Raw genomic sequence first — 21,077 nt, forward strand, 5'->3', positions numbered from 1 at the left:
TTTTCCAATCAAGCTCAATCTCCCGCTACCTCATGCTATTCTTGTTAGCTCATCACCATACATGGAAGCGTTATTGTGCCTACTTGTATTTTCACTGTTATTATCTGTATCTGCCATGACATTTATTGCACTCATGTTTTTCATAAATGTAAGATGATTATCCATCAGTATGGAATCTGTGGCGCCTTATAAATAAACGATGATGCTGATGAACATGTGTTTTGAACTGAGTGCAAGACACTATTATGATGACTATTGGTTATCAATGTACTCGTATATTCAAAAGAAAATCTTACATGTATTTCACATAATTACTATTTTTTCCCTAACTTATCCTTTCCTCTTTAGAAGAGGTAGTGGTTGAAGGCTTGCATATAATGTGGTGGTAGGGGAAACAAGCTGGTTTATAGTATTGTGATGGCTGGGAATGTAATGTGGGCACAGGTCAGCATGAAACTTGCCTCGTTTTATATTTTGCCTGCAAAGTCGCCAAATATCAGCTATTTGCTAGAATCACTAGTTAATAAATTTAACACCTGGTCTCAGGTTCTGAGTACCTATGCAATTGCACATTTCCCTTCTCCCCCAAAACAACCCATGTCCCCCATAGTAACATATTTCCCCCCTCCCCTTTAGCAACACATCTCACCTCCCCCGTAGCAACACATTTCCTCACTTTGCCCTGCCCTGTAGTAACACATTATTTCCTCCATAACATCACGCTCCCAACCCTTTAGCAACAAGTCCCCCTGTAACAAACCATTTCCTACAAGAACAGTCTGGTGGTGAATCATCATCATCAACATTTATTTATATAGCGCCAGCAAATTTCATAGCGCTTTACAATTGGTTACAAACATTAATAAGACAATACTGGGTATAACAAAAAGACAGAGAGGTAAGAGAACCCTGCTCGCAAGCTTACAAACTATAGGACAATCAGAGTGTGGATGCATAAAATGAACTTGTGGAATGCAGGCATTGTAAACCAGTGTCTTATATAGAAACCTGTTATGCAGTCTATTCAGAAAACCAGAAGAAGGAAATAAACTCTGCTGCTTAAGAATAATGCCATACAGAAACATGATCAAATGTTTCCTACTCCACAGTTATTATGAGTAGCTCGGTTCACCATTTATTGAGAGGGGGAGGGGGGTACAAACTGAAGTGAGGAAAGAGTAATTTTTCAATTATATACATATTTTATTAATCCTGTATTCAATTCTGGAAAAACTTGATATCCAAAAAACTACAACTACCAAGCATTTCAAATGATAGATTCCATCATGAATTACATCAAGTTTGTATAACATAGAAATTAAGTAAACTTGACATTTTCTTAGGTATTATTTTACTGACTCAGCCCTTTTCTGTTCTTGTCAATGAAACTCTTTACTACTAAAGTGTATTTACAGTTATGAATTGTTTCTTGTCTTCTAGATCCCACTCTTAAACTAGATGACAGCAATACACGCCTTCTGATTGGTTGCTTAGTTGCTATCATCCTCATACTGGTGGCAATTATTGTTATAATCCTTTGGCGACAGTTTTGGCAGAAGATGCTTGAGAAGGTAAATTCTGATCATAAACATCTACATATACCGTAAAGTCAGCTGTCATTTTTAGCCAGTGACGTCACTGATATTGTGGTGTTATACTGATTTGTGTTCATGAAAACATTGCATAATCCCGTGAGTCAGATTAAAATCATTTTTGTGTATTGCCAATACCATTTATAAATATAATTTTATATTTATATGAGATTATATGTAAACATCCTCACAGTGCATAATTAAGGAGTATGTATATAACACAAGTTAAGCGCTCATTGACTAATGAGGAGGATGTCATATATATTTTCAAATAATACTGCGGTCTATAAATCATGGTTAGTATATTATCTATATCTGTATGTCCTAATATAATCATAGAAAACCACTAAAATCAAACGTGATTTATTAAATAATAATAAAACAGACAGTACTACAATATACAATTAAAATGAATTGATTGATTAAACCACCTAAAACATTAAATCACATGCGCACACACATATACGATGATAGCAATCACATTCATATGTGTGTGAAGTCCATATTCATATGGATCTAAAAAAAATCATCTCAAGACAACCAGATATACACAGTCAATAATATCCCACTAACTGTATAGTGATGTTAACAAATCGTCCTTAGTGGGGTTAACCAGGAGATAAAAACAACTTGTGTGTAATCACCAGTGTGTTAAAATAATGCCAGATAAAAGTCCCGGTTATTCACAACAGTGTTTGTAATTAGCGTTGTTCCAGTTAATAGTTGCTATTAGCTGTCTTGTTAGCGGTGGCCGTGTACCCAGCAGTCCTGTAGATAGAAAGTATGCAGCTGAAGTGCGTGTTCGGCGTTTGTGGAAGCGTGGAACGCATAGGTCACTTTCGGTTCTGCGTGTATCCAATAGATGATCGGGGGTGGCCTAACGCGTTTTGTCCGATAAGGACTTTCTTAAGGGAATATGGGTGTATGGATCCTTCGCGACTTTATAGAGTACTCCCACTTGCCATTATTGTCTCTATTGGTCAGATGCAAATGTATAATGTAAATCGGCTGTGGTGACCTAAAATGCAGTCAATTGGTGGTTTAAGATGATTTCACAGCAGGATTAGTAAAAAACAGCATAATAATGTGCTCTATATTATTCGGCTTATATTTTTCTTATTACATTTCCAGAATAATGTTTAAACATATACAATCCAATAAAACAACTGTACCAAAATAGATAATTATTGATCAGATGTTTAAAGTGAGATATTAAAAACTAATACTCCCATAATACATACAACATAAGGGGCGCCTCTTATCCCCCAGAATAATAGATGATATTCCATATTTTCATATGGTTCTAAAGGACGAAATACTTTTAATCAATAAACCTGCCCTATAGTTACTGCCTCATATTTGTATGTAAAGTTTATAATAATTATGGAGATTTACTTGTGTTATCATGATGAATATAACTTTACCATCAATATAAAAGATGAGTCAGTGTTTTATTGTTCTCTTATGTACCCAATGTCACTAATTGGTGAACATACTGAGGTTATGGGTGCATATGCTAATGCAAACACAAACTCTTTCAGATAAAGTGTATACAGGGGGATCCCACTGTCATCTAGGTTTACCACATCAGCCGCCACTAAACCACACATGGTCATACCAGTGAACAGGAATAAACGGTAATCAATAAACCTGCCCTATAGTTACTGCCTCATATTTGTATGTAAAGTTTATAATAATTATGGAGATTTACTTGTGTTATCATGATGAATATAACTTTACCATCAATATAAAAGATGAGTCAGTGTTTTATTGGTCTCTTATGTACCCAATGTCACCAATTGGTGTACATACTAAGGTTATGTACATCATACCTTGCCAACCGCTACTTCTCTGTATCCACGTCTGGTTCTTCCGCCACCCCCTCCCCTCTCCCTGTTGGAGTCCCTCAGGGCTCTGTTCTTGGCCCTCTACTCTTTTCGCTCTATACTTCCTCCCTTGGAGCTCTCATCTCCTCGTTCGGTCTTCAGTATCACCTTCATGCTGATGATATTCAACTCTACATCTCTTCTCCTGACCTTTCCTCCGTCCCTCCTCTCACGTGTAACTGACTGCCTCTCAGCCATCTCCTCCTGGATGTCCTCACGCTTTCTTAAAATTAACATCTCCAAAACTGAACTCATTGTCTTTCCCCCACCCAGACACTCTTCCCACCATAACTTCTCTATCGTTGTTAACAACTCCACTATCTCCTCTGTCACCCAACTCCGCTGCCTGGGAGTCACTCTCGACTCCTCTCTCTCTTTTGCTCCCCACATTCAATCCCTTGCCCAAGCCTGTCGCTTCCAACTCTGTAACATTGCCCGCATCCATCCCTTCCTCTCTCAAGATGCCACCAAAACTATCATCCATGCTCTCATCATCTCCCGCCTCGACTACTGCAACCTCCTCCTTACTGGCCTCTCCTGCTCCCACCTCTCCCCCCTATGCTCTATACTCAATGCAGCTGCGAGACTCATCTTCCTCTCGCGCCGCTCCTCCTCTGCCTCCCCTCTCTGTCTTGTGTAACACTGGCTCCCCTTCCCCTTCAGAATCCTTTTCAAACTCCTTACCACCACCTACAAGGCTTTCTCTCAGTCTACTGCCCCTTACATCTCTAACCTCCTCTCCATTCACACTCGCGCCCGCTCCCTGCGCTCGGCCAATGATCGCCGCCTCTCCTCCACTCTGATCACCTCTTCCCACTCCAGAATCCAAGACTTCTCCCGTGCTGCCCTCCTTCACTGAAACGACCTCCCTCGCTCCATCCGTCTCTCACCCAATCTCTGCTCCTTCAAGCGGGCACTTAAAACTCACCTGTTCCTCAAGGCCTACCAACTATCCACTTAGCCTCTCATCTCCTCTGTTTCTCCCCTGGCCCCCTTTTTTTCTCCCGCCTTTGCTTCACTGGCTCCCTTCTGTGCCTGATTTGTTTACCCTCCCTTAGGATGTAAGCTTGTATGAGCAGGACCCCCCCTTCCTTTCTGTCTCTATACCTGTTCTTCCGCTCCGTCTCTACTGTATTTGCCTGCCTGGAGTTTCTGGAGAACTGGTACTTTGTGTTTATTGTTCTGTACTGTTTTACCCTGTATAGTCTACTGTTCGTACTGTGTACGGTGCTGCGGAAACCTTGAGGTGCCTTACAAATAAACGATGATAATAATAATAATAATAATATGGGTGCATATACTATTGCGAGCACAAACTCTTTCAGACAAAGTGTATACAGGGAAATCCCACTGCCATCTTTGTTTACCATATCAGCCGCCACTAAATCACACAAGGTGTCACGGTCCAGAGACTGGATAGGAGCCCAGTGGCAGGGAGGAAGGCTGGCTAACAGGAAGTGAGATGGTAATAAAGGTCAAACAAGCCGGTTTCGGTACACAGAGAGGCGGAGAGGTCCAAAGGTTGAGGCAGAGGCGAAGTGGAGGGCAAGCCGAGGTCGGTACATGAGTAGTAGATGCTGGTAATCAGGAACAGCAGCAGGAGCTAGATCACAGGCACAAAGCATAATAATCAGCCACTGGAGACAGGAACTTGCCAGGCTTTTATAGGAAGTCAAGGGGTGGAGCTAAGGCATGCTGGAACATCAGGAGATCACTGGAACTGATCTAGAACACAGAATACAGGCAAGGAACTGTCCAGCAGCCAGAATAGCTCAGTCAGTAGAGCAGCAGTCCACAGAGGCAGAAGCCCTGGGTTCAAATCCTGACAGTACTCCCCTCCTTCCAGTACATCCTCTGGACGTCTCAGGAGCTGGCTTGCTAGGATGTCTCTGGTGAAACAGTCTGGTTAATCTGGAGGCATGGACATTTTCTGCAGGCTCCCACGAATTTTCTTCTGGACCATATCCCCTCAATTTCACCAAGCACGGCAGTCTATTTCTGCGGTCTCTGGAGTCCAGGATCTCTTCAACAACAAATTCCTCTTCGCCTTCCACCATGACTGGTGGTGGTGGGGCCGAAATACAGCCAGGGAAGGGGCTGTCTTGAAATGGCTTGAGCAGAGAGACATGGAATAACGGATGTATCTTCATAGAGGTGGGAAGTTCTAAGCGGAATGCAACTTGATCAACCTGGGATAGGATTTTAAATGGCCCAATAAACTTTTGACCCAATTTTGGTGAGGATATCCGCTGTTTAAGGTTCTTAGTGGATAGCCAGACTTTGTCTCCAATAAGAAAATTGGGTCCATCTCTACGGTGTCTGTTGGCAGCTTGCCTGTAATGTTCCTGGGCTTCTCTCAAATTTACAATAAGCCTCTTTTGAACCTCTTGTAAACTTGTGATTCTATCAGTCACTGTTGGAATTGATGTGGAAACCGGAAGATTTGGAATGAACGTTGGATGGAGTCCACCGTTGGCAAAGAAAGGCGTCTGGGAAATTGAATCATGTTCAGAGTTATTGTAAGAAAATTCAGCAGTCCGTAGAAAATTCATCCAATCATCTTGAAGGTAGCTAATAAAACATCTTAAATATTGTTCAAGTGTTAGTCTGTCCATTAGACTGTGGGTGAAAAGCCGAGGACAGATTCAGTTTTATTCCCAGGGCAGTGCAAAAACTCTTCCAGAGCTTAGAAGTGAACTAAACACCTCAATCCGAGACTATGTCATCAGGGATGCCATGAAGCCGGAATATTTCCTGAATCAAAAGCTCTGCAGTCTGTTCAGCAGTGGGTACTTCTTTAACAGGGATAAAATGAGCCATTTTAGTTAGACGGTACACTACCACAAGAATTGTTGTTATCCCTTTCGAAGGAGGTAGATCAACTATGAAATCCATAGAGATCGAGTTCCAGGGACGAGATGGAATGGGAAGAGGTTGTAGCAAACCTAGTGGTGAGGTGCGAGGAGTCTTGTTTCGGGCTCATGTAAGACATGATAAAACATATTTTTTAACATTCCCATTCCCATAACTCTTTGAGCACTGAAACGTGCGCCAGGGGTTTATTCTGGCTGTCCAGAATAAACCCCTGTTCGGTCCCTGACATTACACTGCCAGGTATCCAAGTGTAATGTCAGGGACCGAACTACATATGAGCTGTCGCTATATATAGTACATGGTCCTGAAGGTTGGAGTAGTAAGGCTTCCTTTACTGCCTCCAATTCTGCCCTTTGTGCTGACAGGTGACCAGGTAATTTAACAAGACTCTGAAGCCCTGTAGTCTTATCCAAGACTGCATAACCTGTCACATATTTCCCATCCGCGTGAGACCGAGACCCATCAACAAAGATGACTCGGTCATCCGGATGTGTTGTTTGTCTAAACAAAGTCATTGTATTTTTTTTTGTATTCATTGTATTTTTTCTAGATCAGCGAGTACCAGTGTTTCGAAAGTGGTGATATGACTACTTTTAATTTATTTCGGGTAGAATTGAGATGGGGACTAAGAGTAATATGTGTGTATGGGCCAGAATCTCTGTTAACAGGCTGCTCCATAGGGGATTTGAGAAAGTATTTCTCTAAAATCCGCTTCCTAATAAAGCGATGAATATCAATAAATGTCTCAAACTTGTTGAGAGTATTGATAGGCGCAAATTTAAGTCCTTTATTAAGGACACTAACTTCGTCTCTAGATAAAACATGTTGGCTGAGGTTAAAAATCCCTATTGGGGTGACTGATTCTCCACTTTTAGCAGAACTTTCTTTCAACCCATGTCCTCCCCTTCCCCCTCTTCTAATTTGTTTATTTTTCTTTTTAGGGTAGCGGGTTTCATTGTCGGTATGTCTTTAGAAACCTCGGACCTAGACCTAAAAATTACTGATATGTATAATAGGGTTAGGCTGCTTAGTAGCATAAATAAGTGGCTCTGATTCAGTGTCACTAATTACTGGTTTAGTTTATGGTGTAGAGTATAGTGTTCTGTTATGCTCTCTGGTGGGGATTCCTTGTTCCTCATCTGTATATTTGGGTGTGTTTGAAAGGGCATCTTGATCACCAACCGAATCTGTGTGTAGTGAAATCGTGTGACCAACCAACTTGCTCATTTATTATGTTTATATCTCTTTCTAATAGGCTCAAATGTTGTTTGTGTTGGACAATAAGTAGATCCATGAGTTTATGTGAGCAGTCATCCAATATGCTGTTCCAAATTTCCATGAATGATTGGTGATTTTTGTAACAAGATAGGGTCTTTTTCAGTTTAAGTCCTCTTGGAATTAGTTTCTCAGTTTCATATCTTTCCAAACTAAATAAATGTCCCACCAAATGCACATTTCAGTGATGTCTCAAAATTAAGAAGGAGGAGACAATAATTGGTACCCTTACAATTCTGGGGTATTGTAATTCTGCATAGAAGGAAAGGAGTGGCCGGATAGGGCCTCCCGTTATGATCTTAACCCCAACGGGTCACTATCTATTACCTGTCATGGGGGTAAATGTATCAAGCTGAGAGTTTTCCGGGCGGGTTTGAAAACCCGATCATATTCTAGCTATCATTTATTTAGTACATTATACAAAATGACAGCTAGAATCTGATAGGTTGCTATAGGCAACATCTCCACTTTTCAAAGCTTGATACATTTACCCCATGATGAGGAGAGTGCAGCAGAATCTCCAATGGATTTAATTGTAACCAAAATAAAGGGGGAGGAGAACTGCGCTCTACTCCTAATGTTGCAAGAGCAGCATTAACAAAGAGTATCCCTCCCTTAAAGACCAAAATATATATAAAACACAAGTTAAGCACTCATAATATAAACAAATTAGAAAAGGGGGAAGGGGAGGACATGGGTCCAAAGTAGGTTCTGCTAAAAGTGGAGAATCAGTCACCCTAATAGGAATTTTTAATCTTAGTCAACATGTTTTATCTAGAGACAAAGTTAGTGTCCTTAATAAAGGACTTAAATTTGCTCCGACCAATACTCTCAACAAGTTTGAGACATTTATTGATATTCATCGCTTTATTAGGAAGCTGACTTTAGAGAAATACTTTCTCAAATCCCCTATGGAGCAGCCTGTTAACAGAGATTCTGGCCCATACACACATATTACTCTTAATCCCCATCTCAATTCTACCCGAAATAAATTAAAAGTAGTCATATCACCACTTTCGAAACACTGGTACTCGCTGATCTAGAAAAAATAAACCCCAAGAAACAACATCGACGAGTGAATCTAACGGCTGGCGAAATGGCAGCTTTAGATAAATTACAACACTTAGATCAAGTAGTGATAAAACCCGCTCACAAGGGGGGTCTAGTATTGTTGAACAAGGCTGATTATTTACTTGAAACAACAAGATTACTATCGTACTCTAATACCTACCAAGGATTAGATCACTATCCCACTCAATCAGTCTTCCTGGAACTTACAAGCATTCTAAAAAAAGGACAAGAGATGGGTATCATTAACCACAATGAGTACAATTACATCCATAACCCACATCCCATTGTATTATATTATATACCGATTATATACCATTTTCCGAAAATACACAAGAGTCTAGAAAACCCCCCGTGAAGACCAATTATCTCAGGTATACGTTCCATTACAGCTAATCTTTCACATTATATTGGCACATTTCTCCATCCTTATGTCTAGCAACAAAGGGCATATCTCAAGGACACTACTCATGTTTTACAACTATTGGAGGAGGTCAGTTGGACACCTGGCTGCTGGCTGGTGACCTGTGATGTGTCCACTTTGTACACAGTCATCAAGCATAATCTTGGCCTAGTGAGTATCAAACATTTTTTGGAGAATGATCCTTCTCTCAAGAGAAACCAGATTCAGTTCATTCTAACAAATATAAAATTTATTCTTACCCATAACTACTTTTAGTTTGACGATCAATTCTATCTACAACTGGATGGTACAGCTATGGGCACCAGGTTCGCACCCAGCTATGCTAACCTGTACATGAGCTACTGGGAAAACCAATTTATTTGGTCTAGCAATGGCTGGGCTGCAAACCTGGTGCTCTGGAAACACTACATTGATGATGTGCTGATTATTTGCAAAGGCTCCAATGATAATCTAACAGGCTTTTTAAACTACATTAATGTGAATAAATATGGCCTTAAATTCACAGCACACCGTAGTTCGAGTTCTATTGAATTCTAAGACCTAGAAATTTTCATCAAAGAGGGTAAGTTAGCAACCAGAACATTAAGGAAATCAGTGGATGTTAATAGCTTTATTCTATCCGATAGTAACCCCAACTGGCTACATAGAATCCCCTTTAGCCAATTTTCATGGATTAGACGAAACTGCAATGAAATACAAGATTATACCACACAAGGGGAAAATATGAAAGAACAAATTCTTGAGAAAAATATGATGCAGGGTTAGTTAATCAAGACTTTTCTAAACTTAATTATACTGATAGGAACATTCTTCTGAAATACAATGATAGAACATTAACTATGGATAGGCCTCAAACATCAGCTATAACACAAACAGAACCTGTTTACTTTGTGTCGAACTACTCCCATGAAGCCCATTTAATTAATAGGATTATTCGGAAGCACTGGTACATCCATAAACAGGATGATACATCAGGACCTTTACTACCAGAGTATCCACAACTAGTATTTAGGAAAGCCCCAGACCTTAAGAAAACAGTGACATCTAACCATATTCCGAGCAAAACAGGTATGGACAAATCCAGTAAGCTAAGAGAGTTGACTCCGATGAGGGGATTCTTTGACTGTGGTATGTGCTCCAATTGTGTAGCATGTGCTCTGTGCTCCAATTGTGTATGCAGGAGCACAAAACCAGTTTTGGAGTACCAAACAACATCGAGTGGACATAGATTTAAAATTCATGATTTCATTACATGCAATAGCATGAATGTTGTCTATTTACTCAATGGCAATGTGGGAAACAATATGTTGGCAGGACAATAAGGACACTTTAAACTAGTTAGAGAACATCTGAGAAATATCAAGATAGGGTTTGACAATCATCATTTGTCACAGCACTTCAAAGAAGTCTATAATTATACCTATAATGGAGTCTCTTTTATTGGAATCAAAAAAGTCACCAATAATTGGAGGGGGGGGGGGAACCTCATAGAAAAATTAAATAGGGAAGAAACCAGGGCCATCTATAATCTTAAAACCCTAACACCTAAGGGACTTAATGTTGAATTTGAATTATTTATATTTTAAAATACTGGAACCATGCCCTATTTCCTGCAGGGGGCCAATACTAATGTCACTAGGCATCCTATTCACCAACCACACAATGGTCAATAGTTTCAGTTTTAGTCACGGGGAAGACATAGGATCTACAGTCATACCACCTTGGTTATGCCTAAACCCGGTCGAACTTGGAAGCCAAGCAGGGTGGAATCAGGTTAGTAACAGGAAAGGCAAATACCTGAGAACATCTAGTATGGTAGGGACCTACCGTTTATTCCTGTTCACTGGTATGACCATGTGTGGTTTAGTGGCGGCTGATGTGGTAAACCTAGATGACAGTGGGATCCCCCTGTATACACTTTATCTGAAAGAGTTTGTGTTTGCATTAGCATATGCACCCATAACCTCAGTATGTTCACCAATTAGTAGCATTGGGTACATAAGAGAACAATAAAACACTGACTCATCTTTTATATTGATGGTAAAGTTATATTCATCATGATAACACAAGTAAATCTCCATAATTATTATAAACTTTACATACAAATATGAGGCAGTAACTATAGGGCAGGTTTATTGATTAAAAGTATTTCGTCCTTTAGAACCATATGAAAATATGGAATATCATCTATTATTCTGGGGGATAAGAGGCGCCCCTTATGTTGTATGTATTATGGGAGTATTAGTTTTTAATATCTCACTTTAAACATCTGATCAATAATTATCTATTTTGGTACAGTTGTTTTATTGGATTGTATATATTTAAACATTATTCTGGAAATGTGATAAGAAAAATATAAGCCGAATAATATAGAGCACATTATTATGCTGTTTTTTACTAATCCTGCTGTGAAATCATCTTAAACCACCAATTGACTGCATTTTAGGTCACCACAGCCGATTTACATTATACATTTGCATCTGACCAATAGAGACAATAATGGCAAGTGGGAGTACTCTATAAAGTCACGAAGGATCCATACACCCATATTCCCTTGAGAAAGTCCTTATCGGATAAAACGCGTTGGGCCACTCCCCCGATCATCTATTGGATACACGCGGAAACGGAAGTGACCTATGCATTCCACGTTGAAACGCATCACGCTTCCTCACTTCCACAAACACTGAACACGCACTTCAGCTGCATACTTTCTATCTATAGGACTTCTGGATACCTAGCCACCGCTAACAAGACAGCTAATAGCAACTATTAATTGGAACAACGCTAATTACAAACATTGTTGTGAATAACCGGGACTTTTATCTGGCATTAGCTTAACACTCTGGTGATTACCCACAAGTTTTTTTTTACCTCCTGGTTAACCCCACTATGGACGATTTGTTAACATCGCTATACAGTTTGTGGGATATTATTGACTATGGATATCTGGGTGCCTTGAGATGATTTTTTTAGATCCATATGAATATGGACTTCACACACATATGAATAGGATTGCTATCATTGTATATGTGTGCACATATGATTTGATGTTTTAGGTGGTTTAATCAATCAATTTATTTTAATTGTATGCTGTAGTACTGTGTCAGTTTTATTGTTATTTAATAAATCATGTTTGATTTTATAGGTTTTCTATCATTATTGTAACGCTTCGGTCCCGCAAATAGTACCAGTCTCTTTACCCGCATTTCATTCATCTGGAAACTGCCATGTTCCAGCATCAGACAAACTTCATTCATTCATTCATTCAGCTACATTCAGTTCTGCACAGGTGCAAGTCTATTGCACTTCTGGACCTCCCTCCTCTTGTCATTGGCTGAGCATTCCTGGAGCACTATTTAAACCTCCTGGATTCACCTGTCTGATGCCTATTCTTCAAGCTCACTTCCTGTAGCCTGTGGTTCTGGTTCCTGTCCTCCTTGTGGATCTCTGCTACTCCAGCCTGCTCTCAGTTTGTGGCCTGTGTTGAACCATCGCTTCTCCAGTACTACTATTACCATCTCCAGTGTATTTAATCGTGACAGTTTCAGTTCTCTCACCACTATCACTCAGAGCCGCTACTACTACTGTGTCTCATCAGTTGTTGCTACGAGTTACCTCTGCCACTTCAGTTTGCTCTCAGTCTCCTGCTGTATTGAACTATTGCTGCTCCAGTACCACTATACTATCTTTGATGTACTTTATCGTGACAGCTCCAGTTTTCTGCTGCTACCGCTGTGAACCGCAACTGCCTGGATGACTTATTGCCTGTTCTCCACAGTTACCTCTGCTTCCCGTGTGCTCAGCATAACTCTAGTGCTGTATTCCAGCTGTTCCAGTATCTCCACCTATCATCATTGGATACACCATTGTGACAGCCTCTGCTTTTCCTTGTTGTACCACAGGACATCTATTCTCCTTGTGCCTTATTAATCTCTACACGTGTTACTTGGCTCCTTCACACCGTTCTGCTGTTCACCCTCTCACAGAACCGCGACCTGCAGGTTTGGTGCCGCTAAGTCCATACCTCCTTGTGGGGGTTCCTGGTGAAAACCACCTGCCATGTCCAGCAGAGTCTAGGGACCAATTTCCTATAAGCCAACCGTGACAATTATATAAGGACATATGGATATAGGTAATACACTAACCATCATCTAGAAACCGCAGCATTATTTGTAAATATATGTTACATCCTCCTCACTTGTCAATGAGTGCTTAAGTTGTGTTATATATATTTTGATCTTTAAGGGAGGCATACCCTTTGTTAATGCTGCTCTTGCAAAATTAGGAGTAGAGAGCAGTTCTCCTCCCCCTTTATACTTAAGGGGTATGTCTGACTATTTTATAATAACTTCTAAATTGCATTTGCTTAAAATTAACTTTTAGCTTTGCATTTGCATGCTGATGCAATTTGTGCTTAATACATTATGAAAGTGTATCATCATCTGTGTAAATATAATATATGATACATTAAGAAGAGGTTAATCATGCTAAAATTATAAAGTCTAATCCAGCAATATGAGTATGCTACTATAATTTGGACAAATAAATTGTTAGAGGTTGACATGAGCAATGGATAAACTAGTCAGATTGTATTTTTAAACATGACAAAAAACATATTGTCCTGAAACATTGTTATTTTCATGATGAACTCTAACCATACCTACAAATTAAACCATTTGGTACTACCAAAAAGGAAATGTCATGGTGTATCTCTAGGTTAATCATAAAAAAAAAATTATTGACCTAGATTGGAAAGTCTGAAAAAAATATTTGAATGTTCTGTGTAAAATACATAAGTATTAAACAACCTTTATTAGTTATTAAAATAAAATAGCAAATAATTGAAATACTTTAACTTTTCAAACAACCCACAGAGCTATCCCCACGTTCTTATGGAAACGCTGGTATGTGCTATAGGAGGAGAGGGAGACTGCGACCCTTTAAGCAGGGAAAGCCCACCAGCCTTCACACCAATACTACTCCTCCAATACCCCATAACATCAGAAATACCACCCCAGAATTGACACCTTCATGAGTATCTACATAACTTCTACATTAACCAAAGCATTTCAACATGTATAAACAGAAGTCAGAACAATATGTACTAAAGAGAATTATCTCAAACATTTTAGCTACCAGAATCAAACAATAATCAATTGCATCAGTTCAGTCCAAGAAGCCAATACATTACCAGGAACATCATCAATCCGGGCGATGACCTCTAGGAGCTCTCCTATCCAATCAGTGATTTGACTCCAACATTAATTCAAACAAAAAGGTAGTTACATCCACAACCACCCGATACATGGCTGGAAAAAGCATAGCATATGGCAATTGCGTCTCATGGAGGCGACGCTTCACCTGTATGAACTGAGCTCTGTATTTTTTCTACATCCACCGAAAAGTCTGGAAATACAGCCCGTCACTCACCGGACGGTTAGTGCCTCTGGTTTGAGACATAGGTCTCTCTCTCTCTTGCCGGCGTATCTGTTCTGCGCCATGGCCGTCCCCCATCTTGACCAAGGATTGCGCATGTGCAGAAACCACGGACTGTTAAAACCTTGCTCATAGTCTCATTGGTCAATCTATCACCTCTCACTATTTAAGGCACCTGTTACTCTATTACCGTTGCCTGTTCTTGGTTCTCATTCCCTTGTGACTCAGAGGCGTTTCCGGTTTCTACTCGTGCTTTCTGTTTGCTGTGGAACATACCTGCGCCTGGATAAGCCTTCTCTCCATATCGTGCTACAACTTGCCAGCCACAGACCACTCCACGCTACCTTGTTACATACCTGCACCTGGACAAGCCTTCTCTCCATATCGTGGTACAACTTGCCAGCTGCAGACCACTCCACGCTACCTTATTACATACCTGCACCTGGACAAGCCTTCTCTCCATATCGTGGTACAACTTGCCAGCCGCAGACCACTCTACGCTACCTGATAACATACCTGCACCTGGACAAGTCGTCTCTCCATATCAGTGGTACAACTTGCTAGTCGCAGACCACTCTACGCTACCTGGTAACATACCTGCACCTGGACAAGTCGTCTGTCCATTTCAGTGGTACAACTGCTAGCCGCAGACCACTTCACGCTACCTTGTAACATACCTGCACCCGAACAAGTCTTCTCTCCATTTCAGTAGTACAACTTGCTAGCCGCAGACCACTTCACGCTACCTTGTAACATACCTGCACCCGAACAAGTCTTGTCTCCATATCAGTGGTACAACTTGCCAGCCGCAGACCACTCTACGCAACCTGGTAATATACCTGCACCTGGACAAGTCTTCTCTCCACATCAGTGGTGAGATTTACCGGTCACAGACCGCTCCACGCTATCTAGTATTATACCAGCATCTGTACAAGTCTTTACATTTACCAGTGGGAACATATGTCAGGAGCAGCTTACCCTACTATTTTGCATGGTACCTGTTATTAGGACTAAAGCCTATAGTGCCTCTGAAGTATAGCTGCAAATCGCTGACTCTCCTGCTGCATTATTGATTGGTCCTTCATAGACTTTATCCAGTTGTCATATATTGGTCTGCTGTATGCTACCTGTGTGCTAATGCACTTTGGAACTTTCTCCTCCTTTTATTACTGCTCATCAGTCTACCGTGTTACCATTGTTTCCATTGTTCAGAGACTCTGCATTTATATCATTGACATTCTCTTTCCTATTCAGTTGTACAGTTCCGTATATTCACCACACTTCCCAGAGGGCCGCGACCTGCACAGTGGCAGCCGCTAAAACTATACTCCCTTGCGGGAGTTCCTGGAGAAGACCAGCCACTGTGTTAGACTCCGCGCCTCTGGTAAAGTAAAATTCCACCTGGTGAATTCTGGGTAAAGCTCCTAGTGCCTGTGACACAGCCACTCTTTGGTTCTGGTACATTAAGGGGCCCTTAATCTGAGCCAGGTGCAGAATACCATCCCAATCTTTATACTGAAGCACTTTAGCAATAAATATGCGCGACGGCGCACCAGGAGGCGGCCTCTGAGCCCGGGATCTGATATGCCCTCTCCACCGCAAACTGGGCCATGGGACTCCTCTCTGCCAATGTCTGGATCATCCAGTTCTCCAGAAAGTTTTCAGGAGCATCCCCCTCCGCCTTTTCAGGAAGACCCACCATCCGAACATTACTACGCCTGAGGCAGCCTTCCATGTCCGAGAGCTTCTGTTTAACCGATATCATCTGAGCCTCCAGGCCAGCAACCTTCTGAGGTAGAGGAGTTGTAGTATCCTCACGAATGGAGGTATGGGCCTCCGTCTCTGCAGCTTGCTCTCGAATCTTCTGAAAATCCTGTCGCATCAATGACAAGTCGACCTGCACCTCTCCAATTTTGTCCATTACTTTCTTTTCAGAAGCAGCAATAGCTTTCAAGACCTCCTGTAGGTGAGTAGCGGGATCTACAGACAAATCGGCATCCCTAGACCCCTGAGGTACCTGTAGTTCAGACACAGGAGTTCCCCCCGAGGCTGCAGAGGAATTGAAAAGTGCATATTTCTCCAGCCTGCTAGCAGCAGTAGCATTTGTAGAGTGCTTATCCATAATGGCACCTTCTATGCGCCAATGTTAATTGGCACACTATTAGGTTGTATACAGGCAACTTGTAATGTAGCAGAAGCTCACAGACAGTGCACCAAGACTTCAGCTAGACTTGCAGCCAGAGTTTAGAAATCTCAAAGTAAAATGTGTCCACTGCACTGAAGAATCACTGAAATGTATGCAACATAAATAGCACCTGCACACAGGAGATTCACTGAGGGAGGGCCCCCAAGAAAAATAAAATAACACATAATATACTCTCTCCACTCTGAGGGAACTCCTAATATTGTTAATAAATTCCAGTATACAGCAAAACTTTTGCAACTGCACCTCCAGTGATAAGAAGCTGTATTCAAGCCTGTTCACCACCATCACTTAGCTACAAGATGACGACTCAGCCTGCTCCATGGCGGGAACTCCCGAGTACAACAACCCACTCTCCGCCAACAGCCAGATGACCGCTCTCCACAGCCACCGGGCAGGACAGGTAAGTGGCCTGGCGCGGCAGTTCAGAAGCCCCAAACAACAAAAAGGGAGCCACCTCTTCCTCGCCAGCACGAGTTCAGCCTCAGCTCAGCTCCGGACACCAGCATCAGGGATAGTTCCAGCACAGAACCGGACAAGTTGAAGGCACTAGTAGCACAGCAGCATAATTAAATCGGATATCTTGGCTGGGGAGCTCCGGAACGCACAACCTATTCCATGCTCCACCAGGCCATGCCCCCAAAATACTTTAACTTTTAAATTAAATTAACTTTTGTGCCAATTAGTTTGTATTAAATTAAATTATAATCGTATGCAAATAATAGACTGTTAACTATTTACTAAATTAGAGCCTAAACAGGCAATTAAAGGTTTGTAGTTCCAATAGATGCATAGGTGTCATGTGAAAATACACAGAAGTATGCTAATACAGTTAAAACTGGAATTATTCAAGTCTATCAATCCACAGAGTAGAATGTCAGTATGTCTCTGGCCTTGTTTAGGCTGTTTCCCTGATCATGTGACCAACGCTGCTTACTCGGAATCAACTATTGGTTTAATAATAATTATAATAATAATAGTAATAATAATAATGATATTAGGAATAATTCATTAAGAAAAGTTAAGCAAAAGTATGCAAGTAAGGCAAAACCATGTTGCATTGGAAGGGGAGGTAACTTTAAAATGTAATGGCAGATTTGTAGTTTGAGTAGGGCATGTCCTAGATCAACTTTAAATTTCAGTGTACAAATAAGCTATCAAGTATTTGTGTGCTACATGAAAAAACAGCCAGTATGCAGTACAGTTGTTGTTATTTTTGTGTGGTTTGTAGGTTACATTTTCCAAGCAAGCACCTTATATATATGCAACACTTATATATGCGCAGTGGTATATATAGACACACAAACACACACACTTGTTTTTATTGCATCGTGAGGATCCATGTCTGGAACATGGCACATTGGGACACCCCTTTCCTGATGCCCTGTCAACAGTAATATCATATGAGTATGTGTGGGAGGTGTTTGTCACCAGAGTTACCATGCGAGATTTACACTTTGACTTTGCATAACATACTGACACGGACTGCAAGATGGGGAAAGTTTCATGCATTTTGACCATCTGAGGACATCTGCATGCCCGCTTACACTGACACCCAGCCCTGTTCAACCACTGTGCATCATTTCAACTTGTTTAATCTCTCTTTAAGGCTGTTATGCGGTTCTTTATGTAGAATTTCACCCCCAACTAGTTCCGATCTTTCGGTACACAGTTATGATTTCTGGGCACCCGCCATGTCTGTAAGAAAATTCATCAGGTGTTTCTCCTAAGCCTGGATCTCCTCTCTGTCCCAGGTTTTCCTCCCCTTTTCTTTGCAACCTGAAAGGAAGTAGAGTGGTTAATTACAGCTCTGCAAAATATATAGAAGGCAAAGTTGTTTTGCCTACCAAAACTGTGTGCTACACCTGCCTGTGGAAGCCATGGCTGGGCACTGGTCCCATGTTGCCAGGTCCATAAACTGCTTCTCTTCTGACATTGAAGTGTCAACCGAATGCTTGACCACTTGTCCCTCTATCATGGGGGATTGTCACGGGCACTAGGAGTCTTTACCCAGGGATCACCAGGTGATAGGCTTACCAGAGCAGTATAGATGGTAATATGGTACTCTGGTAGCAGGGTGATCACGGAACAGGAAATAGCAGATGATGGAGATGCTCAGGAAAGTCTATGACTAGCAGCACTGGTAATATGGATGTAGAAATACACGAGGAAATGTATGGACAAAGGACACGTGAAGGTAGTCAGTGGTCTGCGGTAGCAAGTTGTACCACTGCTATAGTGAGGAGGAATGTCCAACAGAAACGAGGAGGTGATGAGAGTCAGCGGTCTGCGGATAGCAAGTTGTGCCGCTGTCTGAGTGAAGGAATGGAATCCACGTAGAGGTATCCGGGGAGTCAGTGGTCTGCGTTAGCAAGTTGTACCACTGCTATGTGAGAGGATACTGGAACAGGTGACACAGGAAACAGGGATCAGTGGTCTGCCACTAGCAAGTTGTACCACTGAATATATATGTGAGGAGGAGCACGGGGAGAGACTGCAATACAGGGAATACACGGGCACCTTAAACTTGATCCCCAATAACATGCACAATATATTAATGACTGAACAGCACTGCAATAATAGAAAGTCACTTGAGGTAATCCGGCACAAGATAACACAGTCAATGATGGCAATAGTCTCAGCGGATAGTAAACTCCAGAGGAGAACAAACTCAGTCCAGCAAGATATGCAATACACCAGCACAGTCAATGAGAAGTATGCATACCGTGGTTCAGAAGCAGGCTGTCAGACAGGAGTGCAGAGATACCTGAACGGCTGGAGGCCGGCAGGATGCGAAGTCCCTGGAGGGGTGAAGCGGTAATCAAGTAGGTGCAGCGCACAGGTAGGTAGACCAGCAGGAGAACAAATACTCAGGAAGCAGTAGTATGTAGGACTGGACTCCTGGAGGACTCTGAAGAGTAGCGATGATCTAGATGAGATGAAAACAGTGAGGCGCAGATCCGATGCAGACTGGCGAGTAGAGACCAGCGGGAACACGGAGAAGCACGGAGAGCGGGTCAGCTGTTGTAGGACGAGTAGAACTGAGAAGTAGCAGCAGCAGGACTCTGCAGATACACGGAGGTAGCGGATGGCAACCAGCAGGTGCAGCAACGATGAAACACGGGAGAGCAGAGCTGAGCTGGAACTGTTGAGCACGGAGAGTAGCGGATAGGAATCAGTTGTAGCAGTCTCGAGGAAACACGGGAGAGATGAGATGAGCTGAAGACTGAAGCGCACGGAGACAGCGGATAGGAATCAGCCAAACAGTCACGATGAAACACAGGCGAGTTGAAGTAGATGGAAGACTGTAGTGCACGGAGGCAGCGGATAGGAATCAGCTAACAGTCATGATGGCACACAGGTGAGTTGAAGTAGATTGAAGACTGTAGTGCACGGAGGCAGTGGATAGGAATCAGCTAACAGTCACGATGATACACGCGAGGGTTGAAGTGGCTTGAAGACTGTAGTGCACGGATGCAGCGGATAGGAATCAGCTAACAGTCACGATGATACACGGGAGGGTTGAAGTGGCTTGAAGACTGTAGCGCACGGAGGCAGCGGATAGGAATCAGCTAACAGTCACGATGATACACAGGAGGGTTGAAGTGGTTAGGAAACCACAGGAGTAGAAGTGGTCTGGAAACCACAGTAGTGGAAGTGGTCTGGAAACCACAGGGGTAGAAGTGGTTTGGAAACCACAGGAATCAGCAGCGCTGAATACACGAGGAAACACCTTCAGAGGCTCATGGGAATGAGACTCCAAGATCAGGCAACGTGGTATTGACCACAGGTGCTTAATATAGGGAGTGTTGCCTGATCTGCCAATTAAGTTAAAGGAACAGGTACTGAAGGGTTTGAAAGGGCTGCGCATGCGCAGACCCTCAGGATGGAGGACGGCCACGGTTCCTAAATATACGGGAAGAAGCACTCACAGTCCGGTGAGTGACAGTACCCCCCCTTTTAAAGGTGGGCCCAGAACGCCTGGAACCGGGCTTGTCCGGATTTTTGGAATAAAACTTCTTAAGAAGAGCTGGGGCGTTGAGATCTTTAGCTTTGATCCATGAACGCTCCTCAGGACCAAAGCCCTTCCAATGAACGAGGAAACGGAGAACTCCTCGCGAAATTTTTGCGTCCAATACCTGAGTAATCTCGAAATCTTCCTCCTGATGAACTTGAACTGGCTGAGGTGCTGAAGGAGGTGTCGAGAAATGGTTGATGATGAGAGGTTTGAGCAAGGACACATGGAAGGCATTGGAAATACGAAGATTCTTAGGAAGTAGAAGTTTGACACAAACTGGATTTATTACTTGAATGATCCT

The 21,077-nt window shown here is 42.0% G+C and overlaps 1 protein-coding gene across 4 annotated transcripts in view; it reads left to right on the forward strand.

Annotated features, from left to right (window-relative positions):
* The window catches only part of DDR2 (discoidin domain receptor tyrosine kinase 2), a 516,782-nt gene that overhangs the window by 348,396 nt on the left and 147,309 nt on the right, over positions 1-21,077 (forward strand). For all 4 annotated transcript variants that reach the window (XM_075182767.1, XM_075182764.1, XM_075182765.1 and 1 more), the window contains one exon: positions 1,441-1,571. In XM_075182767.1, the coding sequence (XP_075038868.1) occupies positions 1,441-1,571 (131 nt within the window). The remainder of the gene's footprint in view (positions 1-1,440; positions 1,572-21,077) is intronic.

This window comes from Mixophyes fleayi, chromosome 8 (genome assembly GCF_038048845.1).
Source record: "Mixophyes fleayi isolate aMixFle1 chromosome 8, aMixFle1.hap1, whole genome shotgun sequence".
Taxonomy (NCBI): Eukaryota; Metazoa; Chordata; class Amphibia; order Anura; family Limnodynastidae; genus Mixophyes; species Mixophyes fleayi.